This window comes from Rhamphochromis sp. 'chilingali' (genome assembly GCF_963969265.1).
Source record: "Rhamphochromis sp. 'chilingali' genome assembly, chromosome: 21".
NCBI lineage: Eukaryota > Metazoa > Chordata > Actinopteri > Cichliformes > Cichlidae > Rhamphochromis > Rhamphochromis sp. 'chilingali'.
Genome location: NC_137949.1, coordinates 26,636,907 through 26,659,919, shown reverse-complemented (window position 1 = coordinate 26,659,919; position 23,013 = coordinate 26,636,907). Strand labels below are relative to the sequence as shown.

Below are 23,013 nucleotides of genomic sequence, written 5' to 3'. Positions count from 1 at the left end.
ATGCAGATGAACCTCTCCAAAAGCACCAAACCTTGAAGCAAATGTGCTGAAGCCGTAGAAGACCACAGCTGGCCACTCCCAAGAGCTAAGAACAAAAAAATGAGGGTACATTTGATATTGACTCACCACAACTTGACAATAGAAGACTGGGATACAACATCTGATGACTCTCTGTTTTTGATACAACATTCCGGTTTTAGAATTCAACATAAAGAACATGAAATCATAGATCTATTGTTCCTTGTATCAATAGTTTAGGTTGCTGCTAATGGTGATGTAATGGTGTGAGGGATAGCACACTTTGGGTAACTTCATGCCAGCTGAGCAAGCACACAACAAAACCCTACTTAAGTAATTGTTGATGACCATGACGGGAGCGTTTCCATTTTCTAATGTCTGCTTTTGGCAGGATAACACATTATGTCACAAAACACAAATAATAAGGAGTGGTTCCTTGAACATGACATTGAGTTCACTGTACTAACACACAGACAGACTCAGTTCAATACAGTGCATTTGGAATGTGGTTGAACAGGAAATTTGCATCATGGATGTGCAGCTAACAAATCTGTAGCTACTGTAAGATGCTGTCATGTCAATCTGAGGAATGTTTTTAGTACCTTGTTGAATCTGTAGCATGAAGGATTTAAGACAGTTCTTGACAAGCAGGTATACCTAATAAAGTGAGTGGTTACCTGCATTATATTTTTCATAAATTGATTACATTAATTTTTGTTTTGTTTGTTCTGTTTTTGCTGTGAAGCTTAACCATGTGCAGGTAAGTAGGAAATATTTTGTCTTTTATTGCTGTTTTGTTGTCGCATACTGTATTTCCCTACTTTATTTCAGGGAAACAGTAATCTTTTATAATATTTGTTGTTTTAGAAAAGAGTACTCTTTGATTATAATATTCTTTAAGAAATGCATATGCCTGTATTTATATCTAAATACATGCGTAGTATTGTATTCTCTGACGTTTATAGTAAGGGTTCTTTGGACAAACTAGTCCTCTGTAGCTGTGTCCCAAAACGTCGGCTGCATCCTGTCTCAGAAGCAATGAGAAAAGATGCGGTGAAAAGACAAGATGTTTCCCTGCTACATACTTCCGCCTTCGCCGTTGCCTGCCGATGGTGGAGGAACAATCTTGACAGGTAGCTGTGAATCGGCGCGACGCCGGGAACAGGGCGGAACTTGTTACTGTTGTCTGCAGTGATATCATAACACTGCAATATGAAGACGCGCTCATATGACCGCCACCCGTCTCCATCCCTGGGCTAGACACAGGTCAGTGAAGACAACACTCGGTTAACCTGCTGCTCCTATAAATCCCCCATCTCCCCCAAATCTGCCGCTAATGTATATAAATATATATATTTTTGCCATAGCTGTTGTCTTGATGATTCTGTGATGTCGTCTCAAATGCTTACTTCCTCCACGCTGATAATGACACCTTATACATTTACATGAAGCATGTTATTATCGTTTTTTTTAACCTATGATCGTGTAATGTTCCTAAAGTATGCAGTACAAAGCTAAGCTAGCTAACACTGCTGTTGCCGCTAATTCAGATATAACAAATAACTAATCGCTCAGGGATGTGAGCTTTGGGATGCCACATGAAATGCAGGAATTAGGCTGTAGCTACAATGGTGCATATATTACGACGTGAACATAGTTTTAAGTAGTGCCTAAGTAGCGCCTTCCCCAGCTAAAAAGCCAGCACATACATTATCTGATCCATCTATAAGGACATTCCTGCATAACAATATCCTGTTTTACATAGTTACAGAAATGCAAAACAAAACGGTAAAGTTATCAAGGTCAGCATTCTTTCGCTCGGCCTTACTTTTCATTCGGGCTTGGCGGGCGTCTCGTCACAGCTCTGTCAGCTGACGCAGTCTGGGAATTTTCCCCCGTGTAGTGAAACGGGCCTTAGGTTTAGTGCTCTCCGTCTCGGCTGCATGAGATCACATTCCTGCAGGTCTGTTGACATTCTCAGGTCGTTGTTGTGGGTCCAGCTGTTGCAGCATTTGGTCAGTGTCACGTATGGGGGAGAGCAGGAGTCCAGTCAGCCTCGGCTTTCAGGGCCGGCAAAGCAGCCTGTAATTAAATATGTATAGAAAAAACAAAAACAAAACAAAAACAAACAAAAAACAAAAACAAACGAACAGGAAAATGTTGTTGTGTTGGCTGTGTTATTCAGAGGGGAGGCAATGGGGCCAGGCCCTGTGTCAGCCTTCTCTCCCCCTTTTTTTGTTTTTTGTCTCCCGATATAATCAACTCCTAACCCACCAAGTTGACAGGACAACACCGGTATATGTTAAAATTCTTAAGATCATGTTTAAAAGCCCAAAAAAGGAACTTTCTTTCATTCAGTAATCACTTTTATTAATCAATCAACAGAAAACATGTCACAATTTGAATCTTTTAACCACTAAATTTGTTGTGTCTTGCCTGGTTGGTTAGACCAGTGTTCCTTTTTTTTTTTTTTTTAGTTAAATTGTTGTCCTGCAACCCAGAGGGTTTCTTTGTCAGTAATGTATAGACTTCATCATTTAAGTATGTTAATTTTTCTTTAACCTTGCTGGAAAATCTTCACGTGTTCATGAGTGTAAGCTGTTTCTTCATTGCGTGTATGTGCATTTGTATAAAAGCAGGTTAATTTTATCTTTTCTCAAACTAGGCGTTACCTTAAAAGGAGCCTTTCTCTCAGATTTCTCTGCTTGTGTGTGTTTTTGTTTCACCTTTTTGTTGTGATGCTCCGGACGCCTTCCCAACCTCCACAAGTCCGTTGGCCCCAATTTTATGTGTTAAAACTTCTCTTAATTTCTCCTCTAATTCTCTCCTCGCTGCTGTCTTTTTCACAGCTGCTGATTCGTGCTGGGTGTGGTTCCCATTACCTATAATTTTGCTTCGGCCGCTGTGCTTGTGGGGGCAGTTGGTCCAGGTCCGCAGCTTCCTGTATTAACACACTAAGAGATTTATTTTAATTTCATTTCCATCACTTTTAAACCGATAAGCAGGCAACACGCCTACCTTGACAGCGTAAACTGTACACCAGTCTCCCAACACATTCCTCTCTCTACTCCTCCATAATTCTCCACTGCACACCTCTTACTATCTCTCCTTTTTATTTTTATTACACCACAGAGTAATACACCCAATTATGCCCGTCTATCTCTATGTGGCTCCAAATTCCCTCTTTATTTTAATTTCACACTCGTCAGGGGACAGGCACACAACAATTTCAACCACTGAAACGAGGAATTCAACCTTTTTATATTTCTTTACTAATCTAGACTCAACGTTTGTTCGCAAAATGTGTCTTGTTCTAGTCCGGAATAAATGTGAACCCGTGATTACACGGCCGTTCCAGTGTTATTTCCGTAGCTATGCGGGGGCCCTCACCTCCCCAAGTCACCACCTCGGCACCCGGACGACGCCGGTCCTGGCCACGCGTCCACGGACAGGAGGGTCGCCACTCCTAGGGCAAATGTTCCACAGGTACACTAGGCATCAACCTTTGATCCTAAAATGTGTATTTGCTCTAATGTCCTCCTAATCAAACACATCAACCGTCACTGTCACTGTGTTCACGCTTCACACTCCACACAAAAAACACACTCAGAGCGCGCCTCACTCACACTCTCACTCAGTGCGCGCTTTACCCACAAGACAGCACCCAGAGCGCGCCTCGCAGCTTCACACACACTCTCTCACCCAGAGCGCGCTTTCACACTCACACACAACACTTTTCCTCAGCGGGAATTTTACACAGAAACCTCTGAGCTCAACTATTAGATCTTCTTAAAGCACACTGCACCATAGACCAAAATACCCCTTTCTCTGCGCTTATGACCGCCACCACGGGGCAAAGTCGCATCATAAAAGTGATGCTTGCATCCCCGAAGTTATACCTGACATCATAAACCAGGTGTTGCTATGTACTTAAATTTTACTTTGTATTATGACCGCAGCCCTTTATACTCGACTGACGCCACAAACCACCGTCAAAACCTCTATCCAATGTACTAAAACTAGCACCAACCACTACTGCACTTCACGGCCGCACCACCGGAACACGCCGTATCATAAACCAAACCTACGGACGTGTTTCGCTCTCGCGTTGCCAGCGTCCAACTGCACCGTGAAGCCAGCATCTGCTTTTCCTTAAATCAACTTCTATTTCATAGCCGGCAAAAGCCAGGACGTCACTGACACCATAAACAAAATAAACAAACCTCGACTTCAATGTACTGGACTAATGGCCGCGTCTTCAGAATAAATTCTAATGTATTATTGCTACAGAAGCCAGTATTAGACAAAATTAAATGTGGAAGGTAAAGTGGCTGCAACTAGTCCAACGTAGTATGTTATTAGTATCTCGGTAGAAGCAGTTTATTTAACACACTGGAATTCAGCCTCAACTTATGTTGTTAGTATCTTGCGCCAAAAACCAGACACCGACAAATTTACTGTGAAAATACATGTGACTCAGCGAACAGATTAATTTGGAAAGCCCAATATGCACATTTGGTATTTATAATACAACAGGCTGTGCTTACCTTTTTATTTTTGGACCGGTCCTCTGTTCACCTCGCCTCACGATCTCACCAAAGGTCAAATCTGCACCTCCTCAGCACACCAAAGATCCGGGTCACACGGCACCAAGTTGTTGAAATCTCCCAATTCTTTGAATCTTTGGGCTGAAGGAGGGACAATACTCGGTGTATCAATGCTCAATCAACAATCATTTATTTCCATACAATTCAACAGTCAGAGCATTACAACGTCCGGACGGGAGAGATGCTACCAGAGGGTCAGGCACATGTCTCAAAATGGTGACGGGTTGCTCAGCTTTTTATAGTCTCTAGTGGCCCCCAGCTAGTCGTAAAAGCCAAAACATCACATTTTTTCTCTGTTACAGCGCCTAAGTTATGACCTCGGCAGTTGTTTCTCTGCTTTCTGTAAGGTGGGGGTGTGGAATGTGGTCTATCTATCTCCCCTGTCTTTAGACACAGAGTCTCCTGCTTACAACCTTCTCTTCATGATTCAACAATTAAGCATGTCAAGAAAACAGTGTAACACATTCCCAGCAGATCAAGGATACAGAGTGATGCACATTTATCTAATGAACTAATATGTGAATATGTTCTGTTAACTCAAAAGTATAATGAGAACTAAACTACATACAGCTCACACACTCTATATTAAAGGGTATAATGTGATCTACAGCAGTATTCTAATTCAACTACTTTGATTACATATATAAGGTAACATATAATAACAGAATAATCTAATACTGGTCAGCAATCTTTGATCACTATAGTTCCCATTGACTGTAAGCACGTATTTTGATGGATATTTTTATTGAACTGGAAATCTGTCTTAATTCCCTTGAGTATTCTCACCCTTTATTATCTCATAGTATGCCACTGGGAGAGGATAGAGGGTTAATAAGTCAGATAGTGTGTGTAACCTTACTTTATAGATCTCTCTGAGCAAAAAGACGGTGGTGAAGGAAAACATTAATACAGTTCAGTGTTGCAATATGTTGTAATATTGTTTTCCTGCAATATCCCACTGTTCCGACTGCGTAAAAAGTAAACCTTTTTTAGATTCAATGCTTATCTTGTTGCGTTCTTTCTATTGTGATAGTTGACCTATAACAGGGCTATAGTAGCATGTGACTGGCCGTTGATGAGGCATCATATAAGTTTGTGCTCTGCTTGTTTGATTTGAAGATTTAAATGGCTCTTTTCTTCCCAGGTCTTATCATTTTGGTCAGGCTGCAACCTATTTAAGAGTGTGCAAAACATTTCTCCTGCTTGGATTAACCCTGTTAATGTGTATCTCACTTCTTTCTAGGGTAAAGTGTAGGCTTTTGATTCACTCATCTCTCTTTCATAATTAGGTGGATGCTTGTAAAATCCCTCCACATTTTCTGACTTTATTGCTGTCTTGTGTAGGTGCCATAACTGGGGCAGGAGGTAGGCATGGGGAATAAAAGGAGGAGGAAGGATGCCAGCTGAGCCACTCGTCCCTCTGCATCTGCCACTGCTGCCAGCAACAGACTAAAGAAAAACAGAAAATGGCTCAGTCTGTGAGGAGGGCTGGGACTTTAGGAGCCATGGACCGTGAGCCCCAGAGAGACAAGGCGAGGACTAGCTACTTCGGCAATGTGAAGACCAGGTCAGGCCTCTAATACTTGGATTACTGGAAAGAAAGCAAAGAAGAAAGCATGTCTGTGATATGTTTGACTGATATTAGCTTGAGTAAGCTACAATTTAGTCCTTGTGTGTGATGCCTGACTACTAAACAGAATCCCAAAATGCAAATTTCCAACAACTCCACGCTCAGTCACATCATGTGGGTGAGAGCCATAGCATCTTGCCAAGAACTCTTTCAGTCTCTTCTCTAGCCATTGCAAAGACAACTCCTACTCCCCTATAAATAACTGGGCTCTGGCTGTGAACGCTGCTGTAGTCTGTTATTCACACTTCAGATACTCTAAACAACACAATCTTTGAATCCCTGCTGTTAAAGGGAAAGTCCACCTTAAAATATAATTTATATTTGAGTGTTAATATTCATTCTCGGCCAATGGTTACATACATTTGTGGTTAGAAGTTTACATCCACCCATTATGGGCATTAATGTCATGGTAATTTTTGACTTTTAACTATATCTAGAACGGTTCTTTTTTCCAGGATGGAATAATTGGACATAACACTTCTTAAATTACTTTAAAATGCCAGAATTGGGTCACAAGGTTGAAGTTATCTTGGATTCTCTAATCCAGACAGGGTCAAAAGTAAACATAAAGATTCAACTATACACATCCACTTTTCAATAAGTGGTGCTGAAAGTTCTAAAGTGTTATTAAACTTGAAGGCCAAGACCTATTAACTTCTCCTTGGTGATCATGATTGACTAAACCTGGTAGTTTCTCTTTGTTAGCAATAAAAAAAAGATTTGTTTGACAGGCTCAGACCAGTGGGAAGTCCAAGGAACTCAGTGAAGATCTAGAAAGCAGAGTTCTAAACAACTGCAGATTTCACGATCATCATTTCAAACAATTGTGCATAAGTAGATGTTATTCAGATATGTCACCACTTTTTCCAAAGTCTGGAAGAAGACTAAATTGTTGCCTAAATTGACTTTGGTTAGGATGTTCAGGAACTGCACAGGAACCAATAAGGATTAAGCCTGCGATGAACTAGAAACTGCTGGAATATCAGTGTCATTGTCCACAGTGGAGGAAAGTTTTATGGTCAGACAAGACAAAGATTAAGCTTTGTGGCCACAATGGCAAGAGGCATGTTTGGAGGAGTAAAGGTGAGGCTTTCAAAACTAAGAACACTGTACCAGTTGTAAGCATGGTGGTGGTAGCATCATGCTCTGGGGGTGTTTTGATGCCAGTGGTACGAGTACACTGTACAAAGTGGATGAAATAATGAAGGAAGAGGACTACTTCCAAATTCTTCACCTTCTCCTCAAATCAACAGTTAGACAGTTAAAACTTGGACACAACTGGGTGTACCGGCAGGTCAGTGATCCCAAACATCAAAACTGGTTTTGGAATAGCTAAAGTAGGCTAACATTAACCTTCCGTAATTTCTTTCCCAATGCTCAGACTGCAGTCCTACTGAAAATTTGTGCAGTATACTTAAAAGCGAATCTGTGCCAGGAAACCAACAAATTTAAGTTAATCCTACTGATTCATCCAAGAAGAGTGGTCAAAGATCCCCCCAGAGTTATGCAAAAACTTTCTTGGCAGCTACTAAAATGTTTGGTCAAGTTACATTTAACCAAATATTAGTTGGATTATTGGCGTGTTAGTACAGAGCCTTGTTAAACATTGCAGAGCTTTAATATAAAGGCATTAAATCTGTTTTTGATTCTCTGTGCCTCAGGTTGGGATCCAAGCTGCCTGCTGGTGTCTCTCAGCCTCCACAGTTTGCAAAACGGCCCTGGGAGACACAACCATCAGGCCGAGTGTTGCAGGAGGCTACAACCAGCAGCCAGCTCCAGCACCAGACAATTGTGTGTCGACCCCTCAACCACATCCCGCACATCAGAAACCCTAAGCTGCGGCAGTACTACCTCGCAGGTACTCCTGCAGTGTTCGATATCCTCAGGCAGGCTGTTTGCATCATGTAGAAGCAAAGCGCTGCTGGAAGAACTGCAGCTTGAATTAGCATTTTATAACAGACATGTAGAGCCTGCTGGCTGGTTCATGTTCATTACTTAAACTAGTATTCAAGCAGACTTGTAGTAACTGTGATATTAAGATGCTTCCTCATACTTCTGCTGCTGCTCAGAGTGCTTTATCATACCAGAATGGCATAGCAGAAATGTGTGTTTTTTTTTCCACACAGGGACTTCATGGGATCTGAACAATACTGTAGTGACAAACGAGCAAGTGGGTGGATCGTCAGGTGACGGCCCAAGCAGCAGGGTGAGTCACATGGTTTTCTTTTAAACTTTATTTGACCTTTTGTGGGTGGTGAGGCACGCAGCTGTGGGAATATGGAAGAGAAAATTTGGAATTTATGGATTTATTGGCTGATTTATGTAACTTTATATCATTGGGTGTCCCAGAGTTAGCAGCTTGAGGGTAGTAATTGGTTTCATAATTTATGGTCTTCAGAGAATTTGATAAAGATTGTCCAAGGTTCAGCGATGAGTTGAGAGTCAGATTCTTTGATTGAGAATCAGAAATCGCTCAGCTGTTGTCAGACACCATGGGCAAAGAGAGTCTGTTTAAGAGCTTCTGCAACAAATACAGGAGGATTGCATTCTCAGACGTTCATTCTAAGGTTTGTCAGCTTGGATTTTAAAATTGAATGACAAAGCATGTAGCAATGAGGTAAAAGATGAGAAGATTTGTTTGTCTGTCCTCCCTCTGCCTTCTCCCACTTTTAATCCTTTCCTTTTTCATTGAAATTAAATTTGCTCTGTATTTATTTTAAATGCTGTTATGCTTTGGTGCAGTTTTCTTTTTTTGGTAATTGAAATCACACTGGGAGAGAGTTGAATTGTATTCTATTTAATGTGTAGACGGCTAAAAGACTAAACATGTATTATCAGGGGTGATAAACCAAGTGAAGGAGCTAATTCAGACCTGCTAGCTCTAACATCTGACCAGTCCTCTGAACACTTATTAACAACTTACATAAACTCACAATGGACACACAAGCTCTCCACATATAGGTGTCACTCTAGGAGTGGCCTTTTCATAGAAGTGTATCTTTAACACAGATTAAAAAGTGCTGTAGTGTACTCGTCACCTGATTTAGTGCAGCACACACCACACCTACCTGTACCTATAATCCCATATCAACACATATTTTACACTCGCACAATAAAACCTTTGACAGTTTGATCGGTGTCTTAGCGTCCATGTGATTAGACATTCCTTTAACAGGGAGCCTTGAAACTTTTATCCAAATCTGGGCTTTTCTAAAAAGCAGGCTTAGTTTATTAAATAGCTGCATTTATGGGTACTTCATTCTACACATCTGATTGGAATAAATATGTAGCAGAGTATCATGCTGAAGCTCATAAATGGGTTTTAGCTGATGTACCCAGACAGGTGTCCGTGTTTGAGGATAAGAAGCTCACTAATGCTAAGTATAAATATGCAGTCCATATTTGTAAAAAAAAAAAAAAGCTGATCTGCTGGAGGAGAAGCTACTATGTAACAATATGACAGGTTTCTGGAAAGAGGTGAGAGTTTGTAGTAACTGCAGGATATCGCTCCAAAATACAGTCGAAGGGATTTCTGGAACAAATAACATTGTTGCATAATGACAGAAGCATTATAGCACCTTATTTAATTGTTTTCCTAGTGAGCTGTAGAAGGTGGATAATACTGGAAGCACTGACTTCATGGTCATTAGGGCACATACTATACCTGACCTACCAGGTAATAAAGCATGAAGGTTATGATCATTTTTGTCAAGCGTCATAAATATGCCAGTGTTAGGCTGACTTCTCTGTTTTCAAAAAGGTTACCCAAATACATCGTGACGGTTGTGGCTTATTCTCATGCCAACCAGCGGCTTCGAGTAAAGTCAGGAGACAGCGTTTCAGCTTTATTAGCGGCGAACAATGGAGTTGGACAAGGAGAGATTTAGTCTCCAGCTCTTTTAAATCTTTATGTTGATGTATGTCAAAGAAGTTGAGGACAGGCGTTTAGCATTGCAGATAATAAGGAAAAAGATCTGGGACATGTTATTACAGATTAAATGGCAGGTGATGATTATGTTTATAGGCAATGCCAGATTACACATGCATGAAATGTGTGTAAAGATACTGCGAAGATCTCTCTAATTACAGCATATTGTTCACCTCTGTAAACGGCACATGGAGAACTACAGGAAAGCACGCTTCAACTTCAGGTAGCTCATAATGACACTCTGAGGTTATTATTGAAGAAACCGAGGTGGCTCGGTGCAAGTGAGATGTTTGTAACGGCTGGAGTCAGTACAATTGAAGCTTTATTTAGAAGTCTCATGTGTAAGTTTATTTAGAGGCTCAACACCTCTGAGAATGAGAATGTGGGCTCAATGGATATGAGGTTTGAAACCACATACGTTATCCGTCTTTGTTGATGAGACACAGATGTAGTTGGCTGTTTGTGGGAGGGCGATTTGGGGTGTATTTTGTTTGTTTTTAATTTTGTTTCTTGTCTTTTTATGAGTTTTTTCGTCTCCACGGGCCAAGTTTCCAGAATAAAGACCGATTGATATACATTGAAATCTGGGTGCGTTCGCTGTTTTCTCCACTGCATCTAATATGCACTGCACTCACAGCACTTATGTGTACACTTACTTGTCAAACTAAGGTATTGTGTATTAATGAGATGTTTGCTGCAACTCGCCAAATTATTGTGCGTTAGCCGGCACTAATGCGTACATGTCCATGTCCTAAGACGCGGCTAAAAGCCCACGCCCACACGAGAGCACTGTGATTTTCCACGGTTATATAATATGTCAGGCGCCACTAATAAAATTTAGGTCGATGGATCCATCTGTCAGCCGATGACAGTCGTTATGCTTTACTCCCACTGTTTCAAATTGATGATCTTACGTGTTTGTGTCTGTGTGTGTGTGTGTGTGTGTGTGTGTGTGTGTGTGTGTGTGTGTGTGTGTGTGTGTGTGTGTGTGTGTGTGAGAGAGAGAGAGAGAGAGAGAGAGAGTCCACAGGTTTATTGGAAATTCAATCCGATTCTCTGATGTTTGAACTTGTTTAAACTGGAAGCGCACAGAGGGCTCCATAACAAATGATGTCCCGATGTGCATTTAAGGAGGCTGTATTTATATTAAACCAACTCTCTGATAAGGAACCGAATGGCTTTTGCTGCACACAAACAATCAAATAAAAAAAATGCAGAACGATTATATATTTTATTTGGTCCCGGTAGTGTACTAGGCAAATCCAAAACAGGCCCATTTATATCTTTCATTATTAAAATATGACCTCTCCTTGTGTTGTGTAATCACATTTCAATTTACTGACGGAGACTTTCTTGTGTTTGTGTTTCTCCCCACTCAGGGTCTCCCTCGGGATGGTGTGTTCAGCGTCTCATCTAAGTTTAACAGTAATGCATCCTCAACGGAGGAGAGCGACATGGGTCACCAGTCCACCCTTACAGGAACTAAACCGTCCTCGTCGTCTGCTACCCTCATCGCCAGAGAGGTAAGTGTCAACTGTAAGCACACGATAGTTGCTGACATTTGACTCACATATTTAGTGCGCCTGTTAAGCGTGTACACACATCAGAATGACACATCTGCTGCAGCTGATTTGAAATGCAAAGCAGTGCCTCCCTCTTGCCTGCCTGTGAAAGTGTTTTGTTTTGTTTTTTTGCTCCACCTTAAACCAATGTATGCATCACTACCCAACCAGAACTTATGTTTATGAGAAAGAACAGGCTCAAAGTCATAATTTCTTTAAGTGTTGTCACATTAATGCTTTAAATTGGTATATTGTGGCTGTAAAACAAAGTGCTCAACCTCGCATCCAGAGCCCTATATGGAGCCTAGATGTCACTACAAACAAAGAAGTAGGAAAATGCGGGGCTGTAGAATGAGGAACTGCTCTGTTCTCTTCCAGTGTTACACGGTGTGCCCACGTGAGTGTCACAGCTATTCTTACAATGGCATTTTCTCTTAAGCAGCTGGTCGTCCCAAAAGGAAAAAACACTTCTCCTGGAGAAGGATCGTCACATCCAGAACTGGATTCCGATACTAAGGAGAGACCAGAAGCGGAAGTAGATCAAGACCCTTTGAATCCACTCGCTGCTCAGCCTCAGTCCCCGTCACCAGAAGCAGAATACGACAAACTACTGGTAAGCAGAAATACAACTGATAATAATAGCATGTGGTGCAATCCCGAGAGTACTGATTTTGCAGTTTTGTTGTTTTTAAAAAATGTGACTGAAGTGAAAGTAAGTGGTAAAAAAAAGCCCACTTTTATGCTTCCTTATGGTTTATACAGATATACTTTGCTATTTGATATTTTCATAGCTGAGGATCATAGTTACTTTGTATATAAGATTATAATAAAGACTTTGTAGCATCGTTCAGTAACATGTGTCTGGGTCTAGACTTTTGAATCCACTTCAGTTTCCAGTTCTGCCTGTTATCAGGTTACAAAGCCATAATAAAAGAGTGGTTTCATAAACATTTCTATTTAAAACTGATGCATCAGTGTTTGAATCAGGGATAGTATCATGGCACCATAATATGGGACTCTGTATGACGTATAATTTGGTTGGTTTGTGAGGCATTTAACTGTCCCCTGCAGTTTAATGAGAGAAAACAGTCATTAAGGTGTGTTTGCTCAAAGGGAACTGTTGGATTTCTTTTTATCATAAAAAGTATTTACGTGACAGTGTAAAGAAAGGACCGTGAAATGACTAATGTAAGGAATTGGTGCCATATTAAGAAAGCGTAAGAACTTAAATGTGGTAGTCTGAGACATTTTGCCTTTTTCAGAGAGCGTAGTGGAGACAGACGGGAAGAGTGGGAAAAGCATCGGGGAATGATTTGTAGCAAAGGTCCAGTTGGCTGGGAGTCAAACCCAGGAGCCAGCTGCTGAAGGCATTTTAGGCCATGTGATATGCATCCTTACTTATCTGTAAGGCTCCAGATCACAGTTTTTAATCAGCCTTTTACTCTTACATTGTGCATTTATTGCAATTATTAGGTTCGGTTTCTCCTCATAAACAGCCGATAAGTGCAGCAGAACATGTTGTATTGTGTAAACATTTGGCCAGGGTAGCTGCAGAGGGAAATGCAGTAAATGCTTACAAAAAAATAAGTGGCTGTTTTGAACCATAACAGCTTCTCTTGATGTAATTTGTATTTAACCCTTAGAGGATCCTTAAAAATCCTGACTCTCTCTACTCTAAGGACAGAAAACGCCATCTTCCCCAAAACTGCTGTAAAAATATTATATAGTAATATTGTTTTCCACTTTAAATGACTCAGTCTTTTAAAAATATAGTTGTCCTTTGGATAAAATGTGGCGTTTTTTTTGCATAGCTCAGCCATTTTAAGAAACTGAGACAACAATTCTTAAATTTACAGAAAATAATATCGTAAAGTAATGACAGATATGAGCTATATTCATTCAGAACAGCCAAAATAGCATGAAAATAACGAAATGGAATGGCACAAAATGTCCTCAGGATCATCTCAGGGTTAATCATTGTCTGGTCATAACATCACATTACCCCTTGAACTCCAAGTCGAAACGTTCCCTGCGGAGTTTTATTTTAACAAAACACCCAAATGTTTGGTTTTTTTTCCCCGTGGCACCATACTGGAAAAAAAAACATTCTCTTCCAACAATTCAGGGACAATTCTGTTTAAATCTGTTCATTTTCTAGCATGTTGGAGCTGATAATGCTTAAATAGATCCCCATCAATCAGGTTTTCACCCAGAAGCTGATATTCTGCGTGCCACAGAGAATTACAGAAGTTAATAAGAAGAAGGGTCAACATTTTAAATACTGAGTCTCTCATAAATTAGATTGTAGATTGTAAATATCCTCAGCACCCAAAGTATGTGTTAGATATGTTTGTTCATGGCATTAATTAATTAATGTGATGCCCATCCTTTTTATATTTATATGCATGAAAATATTCACTCATATTTAATATTTTGACATTTCCAAGTGACATTTTGATACCCAGGGTGCATTTTCGTGCTAACCTTTTGAGCTTTTTTTTGAGAGTCAGATTTTTATTGCAGATCTGTTATTAATAAAAGTATTTATAAACTCAGATATTGGTGCTTTTGCTTAAGACCTGACTAAAGCTGAATATGACAAGGTGATCCACAGCCAAGTCAACGTGAAAAACGATGGATTAATAATAAAGAAGCTGAAGAAGATTATGATTGTAATGAAAAAAACAAGAAGCTTTCATTATGGGGCTAATAACGGTTATTAGCCGTGGTGAGAAAAACATGAGGCCAGAAGGCTGTAAAATGAATCAAATGACTGTTACTGTGGAAACGAGCAGCAAAAACATCACAGCTCTGAGAACAGGCTGGAAAAGTGATGTGGGCAGTGAACAAACAGCAACATCTGACAAATGATGCACTGATACAGATATAAAATGCTTTTGATGTTATCTTCAGTTTAAGACCTTAAAAACAGAAACAGGTCAAACATTTACATTGACTAAAGCCAAAAAGCTTGTTGACTAAAAGTCCTTTTACTCTCTATTAAACGCTGTATTTTGTTGTTACCTGCGATCCCGACAGGATGTGGAGGCAGTACCGATGCCTGATGGGCAGCTCTGCTTATTGGCTCTGCCACCAGAGTGCTGTGAGGGGGAGGGACCAGAGCCCATGCCATATCTCAAACTGATCTGCCGCTACATCACTGATCGTAAGGTGAGTCTGAAGAACAGGTTAAGAAGGTTGGGGTTTTTTTTGGACGTTTGTAAGTTAACGTTAGCATTTTCTGTCTCTCTTTGTCAGGGTTGTGTTTCAGGCATCCTGCTGGTGACTTCTAATAAAATCTTCTTTGATCCGTGTAAGACACATCCTCTGGTGAAGGAGCATGGCTGCGAGGAGTACCTTCTGTCATACTCTGTTGACAATCTGGCATCTGTCTCCTTCTTCTCTGATATCTCACATGTTCACTTCAACACCTCTCAGCAGAGGTCAGCAGGGATGCATAGTTAAGCACGTGGATATCGGATTACATGAAATGCCAGTATAACCACTTTTTTTCACTTTTTTCAGGAGAAAAGGGAAAAAACTTTTCCAGAAGCTGAAAATGGCCAAAAAACAAGGTCAGTTGAATCACAAGGGGGAGTCGTGCCCACCTCTGGTGTCTGCTGCTCCAGCTGAATTATCCAGACTGGCTCTGAGCCCGACCAAGGAGGTTTCTGAAGATGAGGAGGCAGAGAGCAAGGACATGGCTGAAGTTGAACAGGAGCTGGATAGCAGCCCTCTGGAGGTGCTGACTGAAGCATCGGTCGGCAGCCTGGCTGTCATGAGCAGTGCTGCCACCTTCTGCTGTGGAAGTCAAGAGGTGGCGAGCAAAGTGAACATGGACCAACTGCAATCTGAAGAAATGGAGAAGACCTCTGTAAAAAATCAAACTGCAGGTCTGAATGTGAATTACACTCAACAAAAATATAAACGCAACACCTTTGTTACTGCTCCCATTCCCCATGGGATGGACATAGAGACCTAAAATTCATTCCAGATACACAATATAACCATCCCTCCCAAACAGTGGTCACAAATCAGTCCAAATGTGTGGTAGTGGGCACATCTGCTATATTGAGATAATCCATCCCACCTCACAGGTGTGCCACATCAGGATGCTGATCTGACATCATGAGTAGTGCACAGGTGTACCTCAGACTGCCCACAACAAAAGGCCACCCTGGAATGTGCAGTTTTGTCTCACAGCAAAATGCCACAGATGCCACAAGCAATGAGGGAGCGTGCAATTGGCATGCTGACAGCAGGAATGTCAACCAGATCTGTCACCCGTGCATTGAATGTTCATTTCTCAACCATAAGCCGTCTCCACAGGCGTTTCAGAGAATATGGCAGCACATCCAACCGGCCTCACAACCGCAGACCTCGTGTAACCACACCAGCCCAGGACCTCCACATCCAGCAGGTTCACCTCCAAGATCGTCTGAGACCAGCCACCCAGACAGCTGCTGGAACAATTGGTTTGCACAACCAAACAATTTCTGCACAAACTGTCAGAAACCGTCTCAGGGACGCTCAACTGCATGCCCGTCATCCTCATCGGGGTCTTGACCTGACTCCAGCTCGTCGCCATAACAGACTTGTGTGGGCAAATGCTCACATTCGATGGCGTCTGGCACGTTGGAGAGGTGTGCGCTTCACGGATGAATCATGGTTCACATTGTTCAGGGCAGATGGCAGCTGAGAACGTCCCAGTTCTTGCATGGCCAGCATACTCACCGGACATGTCACCCATTGAGCATGTTCGGGATGTGCTTGACCGGCGTATACGACAGCGTGTACCAGTTCCCACGAATATCCAACAACCTCGCACAGCCATTGAAGTGGAGTGGACCAACATTCCACAGGCCACATTGTCAATCTGATAGACTCCATGCGACGATGTGTTGCACTGCATGAGGCAAATGGTGGTCACACCAGATACTGACCGGTTCTGGGTCCCCAGACCCCCAATAGCGCAAAAAACTGCACATTCCAGGGTGGCCTTTTGTTGTGGGCAGTCTGAGGTACACCTGTGCACTACTCATGATGTCAGATCAGCATCCTGATGTGGCACACCTGTGAGGTGGGATGGGATTATCTCAATATAGCAGATGTGCCCACTACCACACATTTGGACTGATTTGTGACCACTGTTTGGGAGGGATGGTTATATTGTGTATCTGGAATGAATTTTAGGTCTCTACATCCATCCCATGGGGAATGGGAGCAGTAACAAAGGTGTTGCGTTTATATTTTTGTTGAGTGTATGTCTGTCTGGCTGATGTGTTAGATGTGTTATTCCTTTGACGTGAGGCCATCTTTGCTCTTTGTTTCCTTCACAGCACCTAAGAGGTCATCAGCGAGCAGTCCTGGGGGTCTGATGTTTGTGAGGCTGCGGGTTCAGCCATCGGCAGGAAAGAAAAAGGGTGTCGGAGGTCTTCACCTCGGACCAGCCAAAGCATTACCTAAAAGGGATACCTGGCTTGCACTGTCACAGGAAAGGTAACCAAAGCACTTCTAAGAAAAGTATCAAAGATTTAAAGAAAAACTCCATCAGACTTAAAATAATCACTGCATTTCTTGTCATGCAAATCAGGAGAGCTTTTTAAAGACTCCTAACCTTTACAACTGCACTTTATAATGAAAGCTCTTGGTTAAATCTCGAGCCCACGCCGCTGTGCTCTATAATCCAGGTTACTCAGAGGAGCACATTCAGCCAGAGAACTAAAGTATTTAAATATTCCACCCTGTCGTCATTCTGTTACACAAGTCCTCGTCTTTCTGCTTTAGCAAATTCTCCGGCTCCCACAGTCTTGTCCATCAATTTCAGGTATCAACGTCATATTTCCAGATACCGATAAAGCACTGATCAACTTTTATTAACATAATATAAAATCTTCTGAGCTAGAGAGGACATGCCAACTATTTTAACTGGCTATGTTGTCATCCATCTACAGTGCTGTGAACACCCTGTGTGAAAAGTAAAGCCCTCCACTTGTTCATTGCTACTAGACCTGTTGAATAAAGAAATCACTTAAATAGAACCTGTGTGGCAAAGTTGAAGTGGGCTAATAGACCTCAAAAGCATCATATTATGGGGCAATCTAAAAATGCCAAGTCATTGAGATTTATTACTCTGCAAAGGGTCTTTTTCAAGGCATTGGGACTCCAGCAAGAATCATTATGGACAGACTGAGAAATCTTGGAACAGTGGTGAACTTTCCCAGGAGGGGCCAGCATACCAAATTTACTCAGAGAGTGCATTTGAGGCTTATTTAGGAGGTCAGAAGAACCCCTAATATTTAAATTTGTTTGATGAAATGAAACATGTAAGTGTGACAAAAGTGCTTTTTTCCAGCACTGTACTCGTGCTAACAAGGGTCACTTCGTTAAATGCTTACTTGGCACGCTTATCTTTTGCCACTCAGCGAACAATGGACACATAAACATTACTTTGTCTTCAGAAAAATAGAGTCAGTCTGTCAGCTTGTGTGTGCATAATAAGGGCCACTGTGGCATCCAATAATAAAACGATGTTGGTCAGACTCGGTGCCAGTACCTGAATCTGTATAATGGTTTTAGTCAACTCTAGATTTCTACTCTATAACATTTCATAAATTCTAGTGTTTTTGTTTCACAGCTACATTTATCCTTCTCATCTATAGTATGAAGTAGTTCCAATTAGCTGTGCGTAAGCCAGCATCAGTAATAGTGATGCAGTAATAATAGAAACAATGTAACAACACTAAATTCGACCCTACTGCTGTTTTTCTTTCTGATTTTCTTACATGCTCTGGCATCACTACTTTCAAGTAAATGATTGTGAATACTTCTCACACGGCTATTCAAATGTAACATCCATGCAGTCCAAACAGTGACTCTTTAACTGAGCGATCCTCACCGAAGCACTGACTCCGTTCTGAGAAAGCTGAATCTCAGGAAAACAATGCAACCAGAAAATCTGCGGCAGTAAAAGGATAATTGAAAGCCACATAAACGAGCTGAACCAGCGTTCCCCACCTCTCCGCCTGCAGCTGAGCAGAAAACCACACCCGGGTGCCACGCTCTCACTGTGTTGGTGCAGCTGTCGTGTTGTTTGTCGATTCAACATTTCTGAGCGAGTGCCTTCTCCTCCCTGCTGTAGCTCCGACGAGCTGTACGCCTACTTAAAACACTGCCGACCAGACTTGTGTATGCTTGAGGGAGGAAAGGAGGACGGGGAAGGAGACCGTGATGATGAGGAATTCGTACTCATTGAAGACGAGGAGGAGGAGGAAGAGGAGGATGAGGACAAGCTGCTTCAGAGACACTCAGGGGACGAGTGGGAAGTGAGTGGATTATTATTGTTTGGGTCTCACAGGATAGCAGACGATGAGAGATGAGGTCAGTCGGACTTTTATGCCGATAATGGAGAATAACGTTTGTAAGTTTGTGACCTGCACTGCAGGTTAAAACATTTGTTTCCTGATGAAGAAAAACTTGTTTTTATTAGAATATTCTAGAAGAAAAACAGCTTTTTTCAAATGTACAAGTGTCTTTTTGCAGATGGTGTTGATGGAGGAGAGTAGAGACAAGCCGCTCTTGGTCGTTGATAGAGACCCCGAAGGACTCAGTAATATTGTTGAGAACAGCCAGATTTTGGAGGCTTCACACGTCAGAGAGGTTGGTGAGACCAAACAAGCGTTTATATGTGAGTTTTAATCATCTGATGATGTAAGAGCATCTAGGTTTAGCTTCAGAATTCAAGGGGACACAAGAAGTTAAAGGTTCTTTAAGTAAAGACATAAAGAAATTAAAACCGGGCTTATGATAAACAACAGCTTGTCTTTATGCAACAGAAATTACTGTCCTTTTTGCCTTTTTGAGACTTTTTAAGTAAATATAAGTAAGTATTGATGAAACTAAATATGCATTTGAAAATCATTTTAGCCTCCCAAGTTTTAAAGGGTTTCATCAGATTATAAGATAAATGTAAAGTGGGTTTTTGTTTTCTTACTTTGAAAGAGGAATAGCTAATCTTATTTAAAATGATGTAAGAAAAGAACTGTTTGACCTCATAAGCGACAGTATAATACAGTTAGATTTACTGCTTAGTGTTTTATGGCCAAGTATCTTCAGGAGACTATTTAAAGAAAGCTGAGTTGGCTCACACACTGCTCTTATATAGATGTCCTAGAGTAGTGGCACTCATTCTGTGGTGTTTCTGCTTAATTAAAGGTTGACAAGAAATGTCTTGATGCAAGCTCAATCATGCAGTTAAGGAATTCCCAGAAAGACGTTTCTGTTCATGTGCATAATGACCTGTAGTCAGCAGATGCTGAAGGAGTGACTGGGATGATTCTCACACTGAAAACGCTACAATCACATGAGCAGAATAAAACTTGTGGGGTTGACACGGAAGAGATACCATTACTTTTTCAATGCCTGTTATTGTTGTTATTATTATTACAGGTAGTTCATTATTCAGAAATGAATAAATGCCAGTTTCCTAACATTTTCTAGAAAACACACACAGATGGTATCTCCAGTATTTAATTGCTATGTCACCCTTTCTAATGTTCATTTCATTTATTTTACTTCCCGCCTTTCATCTGTTTCCAGCTGTGTAAGGAGCTTCCTCCCAGGACTGTTGGCTACACATGGCAGCTGGCTTACAGCACGTCGCGTCACGGCGCCAGCCTCAAGTCTCTTTACAGAAAACTCAGCGGCACGGACTCGCCTGTTATTATTGTCATCAAGGATGCGCTCGATGAGGTAAAAATGTACTGTCAGCTCTAGAGCCAGACCAGTCTAGGATTTCCATGACCGATATTTGGTGATTTTAAAATCTGATAAATCAGTAGACTATCAGCAGATTTCCCTAATGTTTGTTATGTGTAGTATTTATAAGTACTTGTTAAGATAATATGATTGTGCTTGCTTTATTGCCACAAGTCATAGATTACTGCTGAGAGCTTCCCATGAAGCACTGTTTCTTCTTCACTCACCTTTTCACTCACTATGTGTTTATACACCTCTCTGTATTTAATCTTTAGTTATTATTAATCGCTCGCTCTCTTCCACAGTCCTGTCTTCCTTCTTTCACCCCCAACCAGTCATGGCAGATGGCCCTGCCCCTCCCTGAGCCTAGTTCTGCCGAAGGTTTCTTCCTGTTAAAAGGGAGTTTTTCCTTCCTGCTGTCACCAAGTGCTTGCTAATGGGGGATATTTGATTGTCAGGCTTGGCTCTGTATTATTGTACTGTCTTTACCTTACAATATAAAAGGCCTTGAGGTGACTGTTGAATTGAATTACTTTTTCACGCTCTGCCGAACTCTCAGATCAGCTGGTTATTCTGGTTGTCGTGTTTGTGGTGTTCCAAACACACATTTACAGTACGGAGGTTGCAGGATGGCCAACTCTGAAACATTAACGCGTATAATATGGTTGAACGGTGTTTCTCCCTTCTCGTCTTTACTCGTCTTTTAATTTATCATTCATCAGCTGCTATAAATGAATATATATGTATGTATTATTGTACGGTCTTCCGTGTTGTTGTGATTTGGCACTGTTTAAATAAAATTGAATTGAAAATACCAATATATCTGCAAATATTGGCCGATACTAGCGACTTACCAACATATCGATTGGTAAAAATGAACTATTCTATCTCAAATAAACAATATATATCTTTAGTCTTTAGTTTTTTAATTTTCTCTTATGACTTTTTCTAATCAGATATTTGGGGCCTTCCTCTCTCACCCTTTGAGGTCTAGTGAGATGTTTTACGGTACAGGAGAAACGTTTCTCTTCATGTTGCATCCTCGCTTCAAGGTAACCAATCCAGATTTTTTTTTCTTTAGTGTAGAAAATATATTCTAAACCGTTTAAAATGCAAAATAACAGGATGGTATGACTGAAGGAATGGATCTGAGTTGTGATGAATGATGCTTCCTGGGAAAATGAATTGATGGAGGTAAAACAGAGACACTCCGTGTGTTATAAATGTGAGATGATTATCTGATGTCTCTCTGCAGTGTTTCAAGTGGACTGGAGAGAATTCCTTTTTTATTAAGGGAGACTTGGATTGCTTTGCTATTGGTGGAGGCAGGTAATTAAGTAGCTTTCTCAACTTCCACTCTTCCATAATTTATACTTCTGTGGCTTACAAAAAATAATATTGCTCTAATTTTCAAACCAAGCCAAGAAGGGTCGGTTTCCTTTCGCTAACCACCGTCTCCCTCTTTTTCCACAGTGGTCACTTCGGTCTGTGGGTGGATGAGAACCTATACCTGGGCCGTAGCAGTCCCTGCTACACTTTTAATAACTGCTGCCTTTCAGAAACCGATGACTTCCGAGTCATGGAGCTAGAAGTGTGGAAATTCAGCTGAGGAGATTGGACGTTTCAGCTTGTTTCACGTCGTCGCTGCTGATCGGCTTTAATTGAGACAGAATTATCACTGAGCGGAAACATGCAGCAGCTCCTTCATTTCATGGTAACATCCATAAACGAAAACAATCAACCTTAAACTTCTGGATTAATCCATGTGATTAAGTGCTGTGGATTTTAACAAAGTGAACTGAAATAAAGCTGATCCGTAACAGCCTACTGTCAGAGTGGGCTCTGAGGGTGGACTGCTTAGTGGCCGACTCATTCCTGTGGGTTTGGCAAACAAACTAAGTTGTGCTACAGTGAACTGTAGAGCTGAACTGGATTCTTTGAATCCTAATTTTTGGATGGACTACGTTACAAATGGAGTGAGTTATAAATCTCAGACTGCACTTTGCTGTTAATATGAATCGGTAACATCACAATATCCCATTATTTATTGTGTAAACGTCTCCCTTCATAGTTAAAGCATGCCCCCACTTCAATGCTTTCTGAACTGCATGTGTACAGCCCAAACTCTCGCAAACACTTCCCTTCCTTAACCACTAATCATCACTTTAATGGCTTTTCGTTCATCGGTGACGCAGACGGCTAAAATGAACGCCGAACACTTGGAGCTCCGCTTTTAGAAAGCCTTCTGAATAGAAGATCATCTGTACTTCTGACTTTAACAGCCTCATTTGTCACTATTCACCACTGTGGTTTCTGAACGTGCAAAAATCAATACTTCAGATTCATGTAATTATGTCATTCGGCTGTATCTTACTCTGATAGACCAATCTACTCTAACTACACTCTACAGTACTGTAGATGCGTTAATAAAAATCAGCACAATGTGAATTTAAACGTGTGTGTGTGTGTGTGTGTGTTATAAAGAAAACAATTCTTTTTGTTTAAAAAAAA

At 41.2% G+C, this 23,013-nt stretch overlaps 1 protein-coding gene across 5 annotated transcripts; it reads left to right on the top strand.

The window, feature by feature from the left end:
* The first annotated feature begins 1,126 nt into the window (after positions 1-1,126).
* LOC308390076 (oxidation resistance protein 1) lies at positions 1,127-22,956 on the top strand. 5 transcript variants are annotated; one of them, XM_080871776.1, is made up of 17 exons: positions 1,127-1,284; positions 5,770-5,869; positions 5,970-6,192; positions 7,917-8,113; positions 8,382-8,461; positions 11,563-11,706; positions 12,185-12,358; positions 14,785-14,916; positions 15,004-15,188; positions 15,271-15,638; positions 17,085-17,244; positions 18,887-19,070; positions 19,288-19,404; positions 20,344-20,496; positions 21,459-21,554; positions 21,758-21,831; positions 21,976-22,956. In XM_080871776.1, exons 3-17 carry the CDS (start codon positions 6,092-6,094, stop codon positions 22,109-22,111), a joined length of 2,301 nt encoding a protein of 766 aa, XP_080727902.1. In that variant the 5' UTR covers positions 1,127-1,284; positions 5,770-5,869; positions 5,970-6,091; the 3' UTR covers positions 22,112-22,956. The 5 variants fall into 5 exon arrangements, with proteins under 5 accessions (XP_080727902.1, XP_080727903.1, XP_080727901.1 ...); XM_080871777.1 differs by lacking the exon at positions 5,770-5,869 and having other exon boundaries at positions 12,188-12,358; XM_080871775.1 differs by lacking the exon at positions 5,770-5,869.
* The last annotated feature ends 57 nt before the right edge of the window (positions 22,957-23,013 follow it).

Excerpts from the sequence above, each read along its gene's own strand:
- LOC308390076 (XM_080871775.1), top strand. The coding sequence starts at position 6,092 with ATGGCTCAGTCTGTGAGGAGGGCTGGGACTTTAGGAGCCATGGACCGT. Across the intron at positions 15,189-15,270 it reads TTCAACACCTCTCAGCAGAG|GAGAAAAGGGAAAAAACTTT; the intron begins GTCAGCAGGGAT and ends CACTTTTTTCAG. Across the intron at positions 21,555-21,757 it reads TGTTGCATCCTCGCTTCAAG|TGTTTCAAGTGGACTGGAGA; the intron begins GTAACCAATCCA and ends GTCTCTCTGCAG.